At 40.7% G+C, this 16898-nt stretch overlaps 1 protein-coding gene across 2 annotated transcripts in view; it reads right to left on the bottom strand.

Moving 5' to 3' along the window:
* The window catches only part of sepsecs (Sep (O-phosphoserine) tRNA:Sec (selenocysteine) tRNA synthase), a 132563-nt gene that overhangs the window by 86427 nt on the left and 29238 nt on the right, over positions 1–16898 (bottom strand). For both annotated transcript variants that reach the window (XM_068037315.1, XM_068037309.1), the window contains exons 3-4: positions 8594–8748; positions 3954–4072 (exon numbers count right to left, since the gene is read on the bottom strand). In XM_068037315.1, the coding sequence (XP_067893416.1) occupies positions 3954–4072; positions 8594–8748 (274 nt within the window). The remainder of the gene's footprint in view (positions 1–3953; positions 4073–8593; positions 8749–16898) is intronic.

Below are 16898 nucleotides of genomic sequence, written 5' to 3'. Positions count from 1 at the left end.
GCTTTCTTCTGCATCTGACATTATTATTCTACACCCAGAAGTGTTTTAATCAGTTATTACAACACTAACTACTTGCATTCATATAGTGCCGTTAACATAATAAAACATCTCAAGCCACTACGGAAGACCGTCATCAGAGGAAAATTGACAATGAACCAAAGAAGGGGACAATAAGGAAGGTGACAAAAAGATAGCTTTCAAAGACCACCTTAAAAGGTGAAGAGAGGGGTGGGCAGCATCGAGGTCTAGGAAGGGAACTGCAGAGTTTATAGCCCAGATGGTTCAAGGCTCAGCCAGCAATACTGGGTTGAAGGGAATGGTGGATGTACAAGAGGCCAGTGTTGGAGGAATGCAGAGTTCTTGAACAGTTATTGGGCTGGAGCAGGTTATAGAGATGGGGAGTGGTGAGGTCCTAGTGAGGCTTGAACATGAGGATGAGAATTTTAAAATTGAGGCGTTGGTGGATCAGGAGCAAGCACACGAATGATGGGTGAATAGGACTTGGTGAGTTAGGATAGGAGCAGCAGAGTTTTGGATCAGTTCAAGTTTACGGAGGGTGTAAGATGGGAGTCTGGCCTCAAGAGCTTTGGAATAATGAAGTCTGGAAGTAACAGAAGAAGTTAGAGAGCCGAGTTAACGTACATATGCTACTTAAAATCATCTGCAGTGTGACCACAATCTCCTGATATGCACGGCTGGCAGGCGAGACTCCCTATCGGTAGCACACATTCATAAAAAGAGCCCTTAGATGTCAAAAGTACTCAATCTTCCGATTGCTGACACCCTTCGAACTTGATGAGAACATTTCATCAAAAAATATTCTACTTTTTGTTTTTAAGAACTAAACTTTAGTTGCTTGGCCGTTTACTCTGTAATGTGCTTATAATACTGGACAGTTAATTTGAGTTCAGGCCACCCACAGAAACAAGCAAGATTCGCTTTCATTCAAATTATGGGAGTTCGTGACAGGGAAGAAAGATTTTTTCCAGAATACAATAAAAAGAATCAGTGAGACAGATGACCATTTGCTGAAGCTAACAGATCTGTAATAGGTTAAAGCTTCCATAGAAATCAGCAAGTCTTATGAACAATATTTAACTTGACAAGACTGAAACATAATTCAAATATCACAGGTACACAAATTTAAAAACAGCACAACGTCATAAATCTAGCTGTTAACACAGGATAATTAGCAAGCATGCATTATTTTATTTATGCATAGCTGTCACATACCCACAATTACAGGGAGAGGGAGTATGAGGAGGTGATGTGCCCTCTCTGCCCCTCATGGATATTTTTCTACATAGGTTAAGTCCCCCGTCTTTCCTGCTCCAAATTCCAGAACAGTCCCTCATACCTTCCACAACTCTTGGTGGGTTCTTCCTCTGATTGGTCAGAAAAGCATTTTATAGAGCATGTTAAAATGGCTTTATGATTTTAATATTCAAAGCACAAACAGTTGCAGCAGGAAATATAGTATTTTCAGGAGCAAAGTTCTAATGCTGAAATTGCAAGGGAGGCTTTGTGAATTAAGATTTGGCAAGTGTTCTGGCGGGGGGGGGGGGGGGGGGGGGGAGGTTTACAGAAACCCTTAAAAATTTGAGCCATGTTTTAGCTCACAGGTGGGAAAATTCAAATCCAGATCTGTGGTGCCTTGTATTCAGACCTCTGATATTTCAACAGGGCCCAAAGCCTTTTGATGAATTAATTTCATAACCTTTCACTTACTGGTATATTTAGTTTACTGTTCAACTTACTCCAACTGAAGCCTAACAAGTGCTAGCAACTGTCATGAATTGATCCTAAAATTGGATTTCTGTTACCAGACTGAACATTGCAATGTATTTAAAGAATGTTTAAACAGGTTGATAATATATGGTTGAAGCGTAAACAGATGGAAATCTCTGATATTTATGCATTAAACTGAGTAGACCTCTGCTTCAGTTACGCAGTTCACAACTCTTCAGCCATTCAATGACAGAACATATATCTGGCACAACTTGATGATGTGATGAAAGTTTAGGATCTCTTTAATGAGCCACTGCATGTTTTAACGGTCTCGCTGTCCTTCCCATTAGCAAACATCACATTCCCAATGAACCAGAATCTTTAGCCTCTTCTTGATTTTCTGCTCCGGCAGAAATTTCAGACCGTTTCATACAACTTGCTTTCTGACCTTCAATTCTCTCCAAACCACTCTAAAAGACGATATCACTGCACCATTTGAAGCTTGGCTTATGAATCTAAACAGCCCAAGTTTTGGTATGGTGGCAGCAGTACCCAACCTGATCTTTCTAACACTACATTCTGCTCAAACAGCAATGAGTGTAAGGAATCTCTACTACCAGCCTGCAACTCCTTCTAGCACAAGCTTTCAGTTACACTTCTCCCAGGACAACTCTTGGTTCTCCAAACTCTCTCAATGCTAAGTACCACACTCCAGAGACTTAAATACCCCATTTGTCTTTGACTTTCTTGGAGTTCACTGAATCCCAGGTAGATATAAAACACCATAATAAAACACTATATTGTGATATTATAGTCTCAACCTAAACAAATCATTAGAAAGGTTTTAGGGAGGATGCTCAAAATATTTACAAGAATGGTTCTGGGGATGACAGACTTCAGTTAAATGGATTGAGAAGAAAATGTTGAGAGGAGATTTGATAGAGGTCTTCAAAATCATGAGGGATCTAGAGAGAGTAGATAAGGAGAAACTGTTCCCATTGGCAAAGGGTTGAGAACTAGAGGATACAGATTCAAAGTGACTGGGAAAAGAACCAGAGGTGACATGAGGAAAAAAAAATTAATGCAGCAAATGTTTACGATCTGGAATGCACTGCCTGAAAGGATGGCCAAGGCAGATTCAATCGCGGCTTTTAAAAGGGAATTGGATAAGCACCTGAAGGAAAAAAAAAATGCAGGACTACAGGGAAAGGGTGGGGGAGTGGAACTACCAGACAGTGGCACGGGCTCAATGGGGAAAATGGTCTTCTTCTGTGCTGTAACCATTCTATGATTCTAGGTCAGAATTAGAATATTGTGTCCACTTTCAGGCACCTTACTTTAGGAAGGATATAAAAGCTGTGGAGAGAGCGAAATAAATATTCATTACAATGATACATGGAATGAGAGGTTTCAGTTACGAGGAGAGACTGAAGAAACTGCGGCCCATTTCATTAAAACAAAGAAGGTTAAGAGATCTAATAGAGGCGTTCAAAATGAGGGTTCTTGATGAAGTAAATCTGACAAACCATTTTCACTTGTTAGTGAGTCAGAACTAGGGGACATAAACTCAAGATCACCAAAGAATGAAGGAAGTGTCTGAAATATCAATATGCAAATCAAGGCCTTAACACCTGTTTTAAGACCCCACTCTTAAATAAGTTATAAAATTTGCACTGTACACTACTCAGTTTTCCTGGAAGCTGACAAATAAAATATAAGTTATATTTCTTTTTAAACTTACAGTTTTAGTTCCACAGCGGCACCGTCGACTGCTGTTAGCTCAGGACCACCCACTCCCATTCACCTACTCCCTCCCATCAAAGCCATCTGATTTCCCTGCAGCCTGACCAGCAATCTGTATTGGGAAATCCGACATCCATTTGCAGCTCAGCGATCTTAAGAAGAAGAGGCCTGAAGCCCAATTTTCAGTTAGCCACAGGCTGACTTCTTCAGGACCACGTTCTCTTCGTGACATTTATTTTGCACTGGAATCTGGTCAATGTTTTCCTGGCTTAATTAACACATTGAAACAATCTAGCAGTCAGGAGCGAAGACAACTTTCTAAAAGCCAGATAAACTGGAGCTGGGTAGTCACTTTGAACTTATAAAGAATACAAATTATTCGTATGTATTTATTTATACACAAGTGACAAGACCGTAGAACGTGTCACACCTTATTTCTGCTGAATAAAAGAGTCTGCAATACAGTACAAATTTTGTCAAACCTGCAGTTCGAAGAATGTCCAGCACTAAAGAGTTTGTAATTTTGTTCAGGAGACTGGATCCTGCTGCTTTGGGCTGAATAGCTGCAATGTCACCTGATCTTCCAATCCCATGCATAAACCTGAATAAAGAAAGGAAGTCAAATTCAAAACTTAAAACAATTGTCAGATATTACTGAAAGTTAGTCACATGAACTGGTAACAATACTCACTGTTCACACTGGGAAACAAATGCATTTCAATGTCAACGACAGTAGCAAGGTTAACATTATTGGCTCTCTATCTTTTCTCCTTTAAGATACTCCTTAAAACCTACCTCTTCAACCAAGCTTTTGGTCATCTGCCCTGATATTTCCTTATGTGGCTTGGTGTCAAACTGTGTGAGACAACGCTTCTGTGAAGCATGTTGGGGTGCTTCACTTATGTTATAGGTGCTATATAAATGCAAGTTGTTGTTGCTTATGTTGTTGTTGATAACATTCTTGCCTCTTGATCAGATTCTGGGATTGAAACAGTTATACTTGTGGATTTTTTCTAGCTTTCTTAACCTAAGTTATTTTGGCTCTCATTTCTTAGATCACTCTTATAAGCAAATATCAATTCCCCACATATTTCAGAGGGTCCAAACTTGTCTGCAAGATCTGAGAAGCTTTCCAGGAAATCAACAGCCAGCACCTGTCTGGTAATTGTTTTGGGCTACTGGATGTAACTTATGCTTTCACAAGATCTGACTCCTTCGAAAGCAATAGAGCAATACAATAGATTTCACTTTAAATTAAAATATGCTTGATCACCTTTGGTAAAGTAAATTTACAAGCATATTAAAAAGTCACAAAATATTGTTATATATTTACATTAGAACATCTATCTAATTCCTCAAATAGACAAAATAATAAGATTGCAAACCTACAACACAAGCTAATCATTTGTAAACATTTTTAATGTTGCATTTTGTTGGTAGATTAAGGATGCCACATAGTTCTTGGATTACAAGTGTCAAAATGAGCCAGAGGAGCAAAAGGGTACAATGGGGTACAGTGGGGTACAGATCCACAAATCACTAAAAGTAGTGGCATGTGATAAGGTCATTAAAAATACAAAGCAAGCACTGGGGTTAATTTCTAGAGGGATAGAACAGAAAAGCAGAGACATTATATTAAACTTGTATCAAGCCTTGGTTAAACAGACTTGGAGTACTGTGCATAGTTCTGGTCTTCAAATTATAAAAAGGATATAGAGGCACTGGAGAAAGTGCAAAGAAGATTCACAAGAATTATACCCAAACTGAAAGGATATACTTATCAGGAAAGGCTGAACAGGCTGGAGCTCTATTCTTTGATTTAATAGCGGTCTTGACAATTACGAAAGGGTTTGATAGGGTAAGCATTGAGAAGATGCTCCAACTGGTGAGGGAGGCCAAAACTAGGGGCCAAATACATAAGATAAATCACCAAAAAATCTAATAGGATATTCAGGCAAAACCGCATTACTCAAAGGATTAATCGAGGAAAATAGCAGCGTAAAAGAGATGCATTTAAGGGAAGCTAGATAAGCACATGAGAGGAAAAGGAATAGAAGTACAGGCTGTTAGGGTTAGATGAAGAGGGCTGGGAGGAGCCCTGTGTGAATCAAACACCGACATAGACCAGGTGGGCCAAATGGCCTGTCTGTGCTATAAACTTTATGTAAAATACAGTGTTTTCTCTTTTCATTGAGGAATATCAAACGGACCGGTATTGACTGATTGCTTCTTTTAAGTTCCACACGGTTTCTTAACTGACCCCATATAAAACAAAACTGTCTGTATTTATATCTCAGAGAAGAGTTGGTTGGATTTCCTGAAATTTTTTATATTTGATCTCCCAAATTCAAACAAAAATCACACAAAGTGGCTTAACTTTGAATTATCTCCTCTCAAGATCATAACCACTGACAGTTGCAAATTACATTTGATTGGCTTGGTGCAGGACATCTCACTTGCAAGTTGCAGAGGCAACCTGTAAAAAGAGTGTTGTAAGTAGCTGCTTGAACAAGTACTGTGCAATGAGCTATGCAGTTCTACTAGAATCTAGTCAACTCTTTTAAACACAGTTGACAGACACCACTGAACATAAGAAGCAGCTGGGATACTGAAAGATGCTAGGCTAGGTGCCAAAACATCATATCTAAGCGCTCACAAGCTCCAGATACCATGCAAATTGCTCTCCAATTAAAAGGCCAATCATTAGGGAGTAACATTTTGAATTATGTTGATTAATTATTTTAGTGGAGCGGGAGTGTGGGGTTTGCAGAGTCAATATGCTGCTTTGTTGGGGTGTGATCTTCTGGCTTGAAATCGCCTCAATGGGAAGAGGGTGGAAAGGACTCAGTAGCCAGAATGACTCTGTCTAGATTCAAAATACTATTCAGTTGGAGGAACGGTGTTGTTGAGGGGGTGGGGGTTGGCAGAGAGGGGAAACCGAGACGATGGTCAGTGCTGGGCAACCAAGACCTGAAAGGATTGGGGTGGGGGGGGTGGTGCATGGCCTGAACGCCAGTACCAAAATCCGAAATGGTGCTCGGGTGCAGGGACAAAAGGCAAGAAGGGGGGATGCCAAGAAGGGTGTGTGGAAAGGGGAGAGAGAGGAAAGGACAGACGGAGAAATTGTGGCAGGGAGAGAGAAGAGGGAGAGAAGCCGAAGAGGTGGGAAGGACAGAGAGGGAACAGGAAAAAGGGTAAAAAGAAACCATAAAAGGCAGCGCGGAGAGTTTGCAGGGTCAATTTGATGCTCAGTTGGGGAGTGGGTGGGAAGCATTGGGGTTCCACACATGGTCATCATGCTCTTCAATGGGGTTGGGTGTTGTCTTCGGGCTCAATCCTGCTCAGTGGGAGGCATATCATTAATAGTCAGAAAAATCTGCCATGGTGCCTTTTCCTTTCTGTAGCCTCAGATGCTATGGCCACGTGTAGCCCCCAACTGTGAGTTCCGAAAGATCTCCGAAAGAGTCCCAGGCAATACTCTGTGGCTTCAGTCAGTGAGAGCGATCAAGGCTTCGACGACATTTCCCAAATGTTCTCGCAGACCACGCTCTGCTGCGTTTCGAGAGATCTCCATCTCGTTCATAATTAGTTCGACATCTTCTTTCCTGATGGTCACTTTTGCCAGCTCCTTAAGGTCAGCCAACAGTCTGGGAGGAATATATTTCTGAGATACCCTAGGATAAGACTCAGACCTAATTGTAGGCTATTTCTAGGGAAGTGAAAGAAAATCATATTCTTCATATTATGGACAGGTGGTAAGTGTTGTGAGTGGCTTCCACTTTTCACCTCCCAACTGCCCACAAATAGTGGTTTGTTAAAAATGGTGTGTTACTCCAGGAGTGTTTTTAGGGTCGAATAAACAGACAAGTAACAGTTTTGCTCGTAGGTTAAAAAAAGATGACTATTTTTAAACAATTCCCAAAATGGTCATAACCTCACTGACACCCATATTCACACACACATGCACCCACAATAGATAGATAAGAGAAAAAAGGGTAGGATGCAATTAAAGTCCAAATTACTGTACAAGAGTCCGCTGCGTAAAAAAAATCTTCAGAGTTTCTTTCGGGAGGAGTTTTTTTTAATAACAGTTTTGCAGGCCTGAATGTTCCTGGTCTTGGAGTTGCTGATGTGTTGCAGTTTTCTATGGTTAAAATTCAGCCCAATTTGATGCTGTAAATCCTGGTTTACTTTCACAGATGGAGAGTCTCAAAGTCACCTTGCAATTTCTCTGCTGCAGTGGTTGTTCAAGTTGTTATTCAGCAGGGTTCTTCTACTTATCTGGACCGTATCTCACAGCCTCTGGCTAGAAATGGCATTCTGTGGTCTTTTCTTGATTTCCCCTCTCTCTCCAGAGACAGGCTTTTAAAGGCAAAAAAACTCATCACATTTGAATCTCTGTCAGGTAACAGAAGGCCCTCTCCCCTGGTGTGACCATTCAATGGTCCAGGATATGGAAACCATTGCTATCTGTTGGCGTCTGGATGGGAACCATTCTGTGACAATGATGCTACTTCACACCTATTTATCTTGGTTTGTGCTGTGGAGTCAGTCTATCTACAGAACCTTTGTTAGCCCCATTCCTGTAGGTAGGAGTCATTAATATGAAATGGGCTTCTTTCCATTTCAATGTGCTTTCCCCAAAGCTAATTCAGACACAATTAATGAGTTTCAACTTTGCAGACAGGCTTATTTATTGACAGTTCAGGAGGGGTCACCTGATCTCTACTCCATTTTGTCTATGGTACAAATGTGCCCATTTTCTTGTGGTTCACTTCAACAGCTGACCTTTATTTTATAATTCCTATAGTACATTGTTTATTTCATCACAGCTTCTTCCAAGCATAACATTCAGAAAAGTAGACATTTGGAAATAGTGTACATGTAGTGGTATAGGTACACTGTATCAGTCATACATAAATAACATCTGGATGAACTGAAGAATAATAAAACTGACTGAATATTTTTGTCTGAGAAACATTATTTGTGCAAATACAGCCTCATGTTCTCACAGTGACCCTGCAAGCATAAATCTGATTACTTTTACTTCACAAAACAGAGTTGATAAAAGATTGCATTCAACAAAGTACAAAGTATTATATGTTATATATATAAACTATACCTGTAATGTCTTCTAGCAACTAGGTTCGAGGCCACTCTTCCTTCCCTCTCGCCTACTCCGCAGTTACCAAGAAAGTTGTTACTATCCATAATGGCCAGTTCATGCAGAAAAAGCTCAATGGTATTCTCATCCCATCCATCTTCTGGGCACTTTCCCTAAGGAATGATCGAACAGTCAGAAGTCATAAGATCATAAGAACTAGGAGCAGGAGTAGGCAGTCAGGCCCCTCGAGCCTGCTCCGCCATTCAATAAGATCATGGCTGATCTTTTCGTGGACTCAGATCCACTTACCCGCGCTCCCACCGTATCCCTTAATTCCTTCATTGTTCAAAAAGATATCTACCTTAGCTTTAAAGACGTTTACTGAAGAAGTGTCAACCACTTCACTGGGCAAGGAATTCTACAGATTAACAACCCTCTGGGTGAAGAAGTTCCTTCTCAATTCAGTCCTAAATCTGCTCCCTCTAATCTTGAGGCTATGCCCTCTTGTCCTAGCTTCACCTGCCAGTGGAAACATCCTCTCTACTTGTATCTTATCTATTCCCTTCATAATTTTTTATGTTTCTATAAGATCCCCCCTCATTCTTCTAAATTCCAATGAATATAATCCCAATCTACTCAGTCTCTCCTCATAAGCCAACCCCCTCAACTCCGGAATCAACCTAGTGAACCTCCTCTGCAGTGCCAGTATATCCTTTCTCAAGTAAGGAGACCAAAACTGCACACAGCACTCCAGGTGCGACCTCACCAGTACCTTATACAGCTGCAACATAACCTCTCTGCTTTTAAACTCAATCCCTTTAGCAATGAAGGACAAAATTCCATTTGCCTTCCCTAATTACTTGCTGTACCTGCAGACCAACCTTCTGCGATTCATGCATAAGGACACCCAGGTCCCTCTGCATAGCAGCATGCTGCAACTTTTTACCCCATTCAAGTAATAATCCTTTTTACTGTTACTCCTACCGAAATGAATGACTTCACATTTATTAACATTGTATTCCATCTGCCAGACCTTTGCCCACTCACTCAATGTATCTATGTTCCTCTGCAAAGTTCCACAGTCATCTGCACACTTTGCTCTGCCACTCACCTTAGTGTCATCTGCAAACTTGGACACCCTACACGTGGTCCCCAACTCCAAATCATCTATATAAATTGTAAATAATTGCGGTCCCAACACCGATCCCTGAGGCACACCACTAGTGACTGATTGCCAACCAGAATAGCACTCATTTATCCCCACTCTCTGCCTCCTGTTAGTCAACCAATCCTCTTAGTCAACCAATCCTCTATCCATGCTAATGGAGATTTTAATATTTCACATTGAATGTAAAGTATCTATGAGGGGACTGGTAACAATTACTACAACGATGTTAGTCACAACAATAAGTGGGATTTATAACTACTTGAAGGATGCAACATTCTAGCTTCTTGTCTGTACTTAAATTTTTTTTTGCTTTACCAGGCTTAACCCAGAAAAATCCAAAGAGTCCTAAATCAGCTTCAGGAACATACAAGGCAGGAAATACAGCACAAAACTCAGAGAAAGTCTTAAATACTCAGGTAAACGTTGGGGGCCGGTGGGGGGGGGGGAGGTGGAGGTGGTGGAGAAATGCATTCGCAACATGCTACCCAGACTTATGACGACTCCCTGGGGGCAGGTAGCATTGCAGGCCGCTATGGGCACGGTGCATGCCTTTTTATTCATTCATTAATATCATTGAAGAATGCTGTGTGAGTTGCGCAGGAAGCAGCCCGCTGTGCTACCTGCCTTGGTAAATTGACATAAGTCTGCGTAGCAACACATGAACAAATTTTTCTCCCTATATTTCCAAACCTTCACTGTTACTATATTTTTTTAATTGAAATCCTCAGTTGCATATAATATGAGGAATAAGCCATTCAGTCCCTCAAGTTTGTTCTGGCATTTAATAAGATCATGGCTGATCTGTGACCAAACTCCATCAACCTCCTTTAGCTCCATAATCCTCTAATGCTCTTGGCTAGCACAAATCTATCAACCTCAGATTTAAAATTATCAATTGAGCAAGGTTCTACAGCTTTTTGTGGAAGAGAGTTTCATAATTCTACCACTAATTGCACGAAGACGTTTTTCCTAACTTCTGAATGGCTTGGCTCTGATTTTCAAGTTATGTCGCCTTGTTCTAGATTCCCCCATCAGTGGAAAAAGTTTCTATCTACCCTATCAATTACTTTCAAAATCCTGAAAACCTCAATAAAATCACCCCTTAACCTTCCATATTGCAGAGAATACAAACCTATTGTACACAATCTCTTCTCATAATCTAATGCTTAGAGTCCTGGTAACATTCCAGTGAATTTGCACTGCACTCCTTCCTATCACACTCTATCCCTTCTAAGGTGCAGTGGCCAGAACTGTACACGATACTCCAGATCCTACTTTTGATTTTTTTTCCACTGTGAAGGATAGGAATTTAAAGAATAAGAGAATAGAAAACAAAATTGAGAAAAATTGAACTAAATAAGTTTTGGGCTACTATCATGTGGAGGCCAAAAGGGAAATAGTTTAAAGTCTATCCACAGATATACTACATAGAAATAGGCGTTTAACTCCATTTTACCCACATTTTTTCCATAGCCCTTGATAACCGTACCAAACAAAAATCTATAATTGTGACTGACCCAGAATGCACAGCCTTTTGCGGGAGCCTTTTTTGCATGAAATGTGCTTCCTAATTTCACTCCTAAGTGTCCTGGCACTCATTTTATTATTCCCTTTTGTTGTAGATTTCCCCACCAGAGGTAATAGTTTCTCTGTACCTATCCATCAAATCCCTTTATTATTTTAAAGGCTGTTGTCATACCCACAAAAGGAACAGTTATGAACTAATGTGAACTGCAATTATGAACTGTAAAAATGAAATGGTGAATTAAACTCCAAAAAATTGGACACATTTTGCTGCAGACAAGATGGAGTAAGAGGTCAAGTGACCCCTCCGGTACTGCAAATGTACATCATGACTGTGGAGACTAAAGCCCATCATCAATTACGTCTGGACTAGTTCTGGAGAAGGCACATTAAAATACTAAACCGGCTCCTATCCTCAACAATTTGACTTAATGCATGCTATCCTCTAATCTCTATATTTTCTTGTGTGTGCCTGTGTGAGTGGGTCAGATTGCAAACATTGTTGGGTATTGTTTTAAGAAATAGTTATCTTTTTTTTTTAAGCCTACAAGAGAACCTGCCATTTATCTGTTTATTTGACCCTTAAAACAGAGACTAAGACACTTTTTTTTAAAAAAACTATCCATGCTCAGTTGAGAGGTGAAAAGTGGAAGTCACCCACAGCATTTCCCACCTGTCCATAACACCTTGATTAGATCACCCCTCAACTTTCTAAATTCAAGGGAATTTGAGCCAATTGTATACAACCTTTCCTCATAATTTAACCTTGTAAGCCCTGGTATCATTCTGGTGAATATGCAGTGCACCATGGCCAATATATCTTCCCTGATGTGCAGTGCCCAAGACTGAACACAATATTCCAGATGGGGTTTGACCAGGGCTCTATACAACCAAAGCTTAACTTCCTCACTTATGTATTCTAATCCCCTTGAGATAAAGGCCAACATTCCATTAGGCTTTTATTTATTATGCACTAGCTTTTAATGATTTGTGTACACGATGACCCAAATCCCTTTACTTCTCCATAGTTCTTATTTTCATGTCCGTAAGAAAATATTCCGATTTACCCTTCTCAGATCCAGAGCGTATGACCTCACACTTCCCAACACTGAACTCCATCTGCCATAATTTTGTGCACTTAGCCTGTCTATGTCCCTTTGTAAGTTCCTGCTTCATCTACACAACCTACTGTATCTCCCAACTTGGTGTTAACTGCAAACCTGCACTTACAACTTTCTCTTCCTTCATCCAAGTCATGAATATATATGGTGAAAAGTTGAGGCCACAGGACAAACCCCTGTGGAACACCATTTGTCATATTCAGCCAAAGAACACTCCCGTTATCCCTATCTCTGTATCCTACCTCCCATCCAATTACCAACCCATGTCTCAGAAGTTACCTCCAAATCTATGTGCTCTCATAGTCGCTTATAATCTCTTGTGTGGAACCTTATCAAATGTCTTCTGTAAGTCCATATAGACAACATTCCCTGACATGCCCGAATGTATCATGCTGGTGACCTCCTCAAAAATTCAACTAGCATAATGAAATGCATTCACTATATAAAGAAGCACACAAGGTATGCATCTCCGTATGTAATGAACACATACATCACACCATACAATGAGATTCCACTTATACAGTATCTTGAGATTAGTCATTCTTGAGATCATAGCTCCGAAGCAGAGAAATTAGATATAGAAGTTGCCAACACAAATCCAATAGAAACTAAAAAATGGAAAGTATGCAAATACTCAAATAGATTTCATTTTTATACTTGTAAATCCTTGAATCTCCTTGTCCCAGTGTCATGTGCTCTTTGTGTTGTCTTAAGCAACACAATGAGGTACGTGGATACCAGTCTCTTTGAAGATCGAACAGGTTTATTCACAGATAAACTAGTATACACAATACAGAGCAAACTATATACAGAACCTTTGCCTAGGATGTTACAGCTGCAGAGTGACTATGGCTTGTAGTCACATGACCACGTCCTGGTTCTTAGCTCATTAGTATACTGAGTCCTTAAAGGGACATCACTCTTAAAGCAATCATGCAACATCCCCTTTATTTCCAAAGATAAGTCTCATACATAGGAGCAGGAGTAGGCCATTCAGCCCATCGAGCCTGTTCCGCCATTCAATATGATCATGGTTGACCATCCAATCCAATGCCTTTTTCCCACACTATCCTCATATCCCCTTATGTCATTTGCATTTAGAAATTTGTCAATCTCTGCTCTAAACATACTCAACAATGATCTTGCACAGCCCTCTGGGGTGGAGAATTCCAAAGATTCACAACCCTCTGAGTAAAGAAATTTCTCCTCATCTCTGTCCTAAGTGGCTTCCCCTTTATTTTGAAATTGTGTCCCCTGGTTATAGACTCCCCAACCAGGGGTAACATCTTACCTCTATCTACCCTGTCTACCCCTTTAAGTATTTTGTAGGTTTCAATGAGATCACCTCTCATTCTTCGAAACGCTAGAGAATACAGGCCCAGTTTCCCCAATCTCTCTTCATAGGACAGTCTGGCCATCCCGGGAACAAGTCTGGTGAACCTTTGTTGCACTCCTCCGATGCCAATAATATCCTTCCTAAAGTAAGGGGACCAAAACTGCCAACTGCCATTGACAAGGACACCCAGGTCCCTTTGTACATCTACATTTTCTAATCTCTTACCATTTAAGAAATACTCTGCACATCTGTTCCTCCTCCCAAAGTGGAGGACCTCACATTATATTCCATCTGCCACGTTCTTGCCCATTCACTAAGTCTTTCCAAATCCCCTTGAGGCTGCTTTGCATCTTCCTCACAACACACATTCCCACCTAGTTTTGTGTCATCCGCAAAGTTGGAAATACTACATGTGGCCCCCAAATCCAAACTATTGATATATATTGTGAACAGTGGGGGCCCAAGCACGGATACCTGCAGTACCCCGCTAGCCACAGCCTGCCAACACAAGAATGACCCATTTATTCCTACACTCTGTTTTCTGCCTGTTAATCAATCCTTAATCCATGCCAGTATATTCCCTCCTCCAGGCGCTTACCCACTGTCTCTCGAGATAAGGAGGCCAAAGAAGATATTCCCTCCTATACCATGTGCTTCAATTTTGCTAACCAACCTCCTGTGGGAGGCTTTATCAAAGGCCTTTTGAAAATCCAAGTATTCCACGTCCACCGACTCCCCTTTATCAATTCTGTTAGTAACATCCTCAAAATTCCAAGTTTGTCAAATGTGATTTCCCATTCATAAATCCATGTTGACTATGCCCAATCAGATCATTATTATCCAAGTGTCCATTTATCGCATCCTTTAGAATAGATTCTAACATTTTCCCAATGACTGATGTAAGGCTAACAGGTCTGTAATTCCCTGTTTTCTCTCTCCCTACCTTCTTCAATAGTGGGGTGACATTAGCGACCTTCCAATCTGCAGGAACCGTTCCAGAATCTATAGAATTTTGGAAGGTGATCACCAATGCACCCGCTATCTCCATAGTTACCTCTTTCAACACTCTAGGATGTACAGTATCAGGTCCTGGGGACTTATCAACCTTCAGCCCCATTAATTTCTCCAATACAACCTTCTTACTAATACTAATTTCCTTCAATTCCTCATTCCCCCTAATCCCTTGGATCTCTAATTCTGAGAGATTTCTTATATCTTAGTCAGTGAAGACAGACACAAAGCAATCATTTAGCTTCTCTGCCATTTCTCTATTCCCCATTATTAATTCTCCTGGCTCTGCCTGTAATGGACCCACGTTTGTCTTAGCCAAACGTTTCCTTTTTATGTACCTGTAGAAGCTTTTACAGTCCGTTTTAATATTTTTTGCTAGCTTACATTCATATTCTAATCTCCCTTTCTTTATCAGTTTTTTGGTCCACCTTTGTTGTATTCTAAAATCCTCCCAATCCTCAGGTTTACTACTATTTCTGGCAACTTTGTAGGCCTTTACTTTTAATCTTATACAATCCTTAACTTCGTTATCCATGGTTGACTGACTTTACTTTCTGGGTTTTTGTGCCTTGAAGGAATGTATAGCTGCTGTAAACTATGTGATATTTCTTTAAAGACTATCCATGTACTGTCATATCTTTTATGTATTTTCCCAATCCACCACAGGCAATTTGCCTCTCATACCTTCATAATTTCCTTTGTTCAAATTTAACTACCTGGCTTCAGATTGAACTACCTCACTTTCAAACATAATGTAAATTCTATCATATTATGGTCACTCATCCCTAAAGGTTCTTTTACAACAAAATTAATTAGACATTTCTCATTACATAATATTAGATCTAAAATAGCCTGTCCTCTAGTCGGTTCCTCAACATATTGCTCTAGAAAACCATCCCTAACACATTCCAGAAACTTGTCCCCCTCAGCATTAGTGCTTATTAGGTTGACCCAGTCTATATACAGATTGAAGTCACCCATCATTACTGTATTACCCATGCTACATGCTTCTCTAATCTCCTGAATAATGCCATGCCCCACACTACCACTACTATTTGGTGGCCTATAAACAACTCCCATCAATGTTTGCTGCCCCTTGCTGTTTCTTAGTTCCACCCAAAAAGATTCCACATTTTGTTCTTCCGATCTGAGATCCTCCCTTACCAATGTACTGATCTCATCCCTTATTATCAGCGCAACACCATCTCATTTTCCTTTTTGTCTATCCTTCCTAAATGTTGAATATCCTTGAATATTCAGTTCCCAGTCTTTGTCACCCTGTAGCCCCGTTTCTCTGTTATGGCAATTAGATCAGACCCATTTACCTATATTTGGGCCTTTAAGTCATCTACCTTGTTGCAAATGCTGCACGCATTCAGGTAGAGTGCCCTTAACATTGTCTTCTTGACATTCTGCATCCTAAGCCTAGTTGATGCGCGCCATAAGTACACGATAAGTAAAAACAAATAAAATTGGATATCAAAATTAGTTCTAGAGATAGAAATTATAAAATTTACAAATATGAGGATGGGGATTGCGCAATTTACGAGTGCAGAAGCTTAAGAGCCCATATATCGTTTCAGTGGTTTGACAACTCTTGCTCGGAGAATTTGCATCTCAACTGCTACCTGTTTTTTTCTGAAGTTTCTCCCTCTCTGCATTCAGTTTCTGTTGTTCTGCCTTCAGCCTGCTAACATACTCTGTTACTTTTCTCAGGATGACCACTTCTGAGGCCCTATCATTCTTGGAAAGTTCCAGCACCTCATCTCGAAGAGTCAACAGACAATACTTCAACTCATTCCTCCTCTGCCTCTTCAGGACATTGTGTGTCCTTCGTCTCTCTTCATCCTCTGCATCTGACATCCTGGGGCTCGAGTCTGGGGTTGGGGGGGGAGGAGAACCTGGCCTCATGGAGGTACCTGTCTGTTCTGGCTCGTGTTGGTGCTAGTGGTTCTCAAAAGAGCAGAGGTGCGGGCGCAGCACTGTCTGATGCTGACCACTGTCTGCAAGAGGGTTCCAGCCTTTGGAAATTTCCCCTCGGTAATGCTCCCGCTGCCAGCCTTTGCTTCTCAATGGTTACAATGTCAATCTCTTCTTCTGAGTCACTGAAGCACAGAGAAACACTGCCTGTTGACAAAGAACTTTCACCATCTGAATTTGGAT

The sequence above is a fragment of the Heterodontus francisci genome, chromosome 1 (assembly GCF_036365525.1).
Source record: "Heterodontus francisci isolate sHetFra1 chromosome 1, sHetFra1.hap1, whole genome shotgun sequence".
NCBI classification, from domain to species: Eukaryota; Metazoa; Chordata; class Chondrichthyes; order Heterodontiformes; family Heterodontidae; genus Heterodontus; species Heterodontus francisci.
The sequence above is the reverse complement of the archived record's forward strand: the minus strand, read 5'-3'. Positions and strand labels throughout refer to the sequence as shown.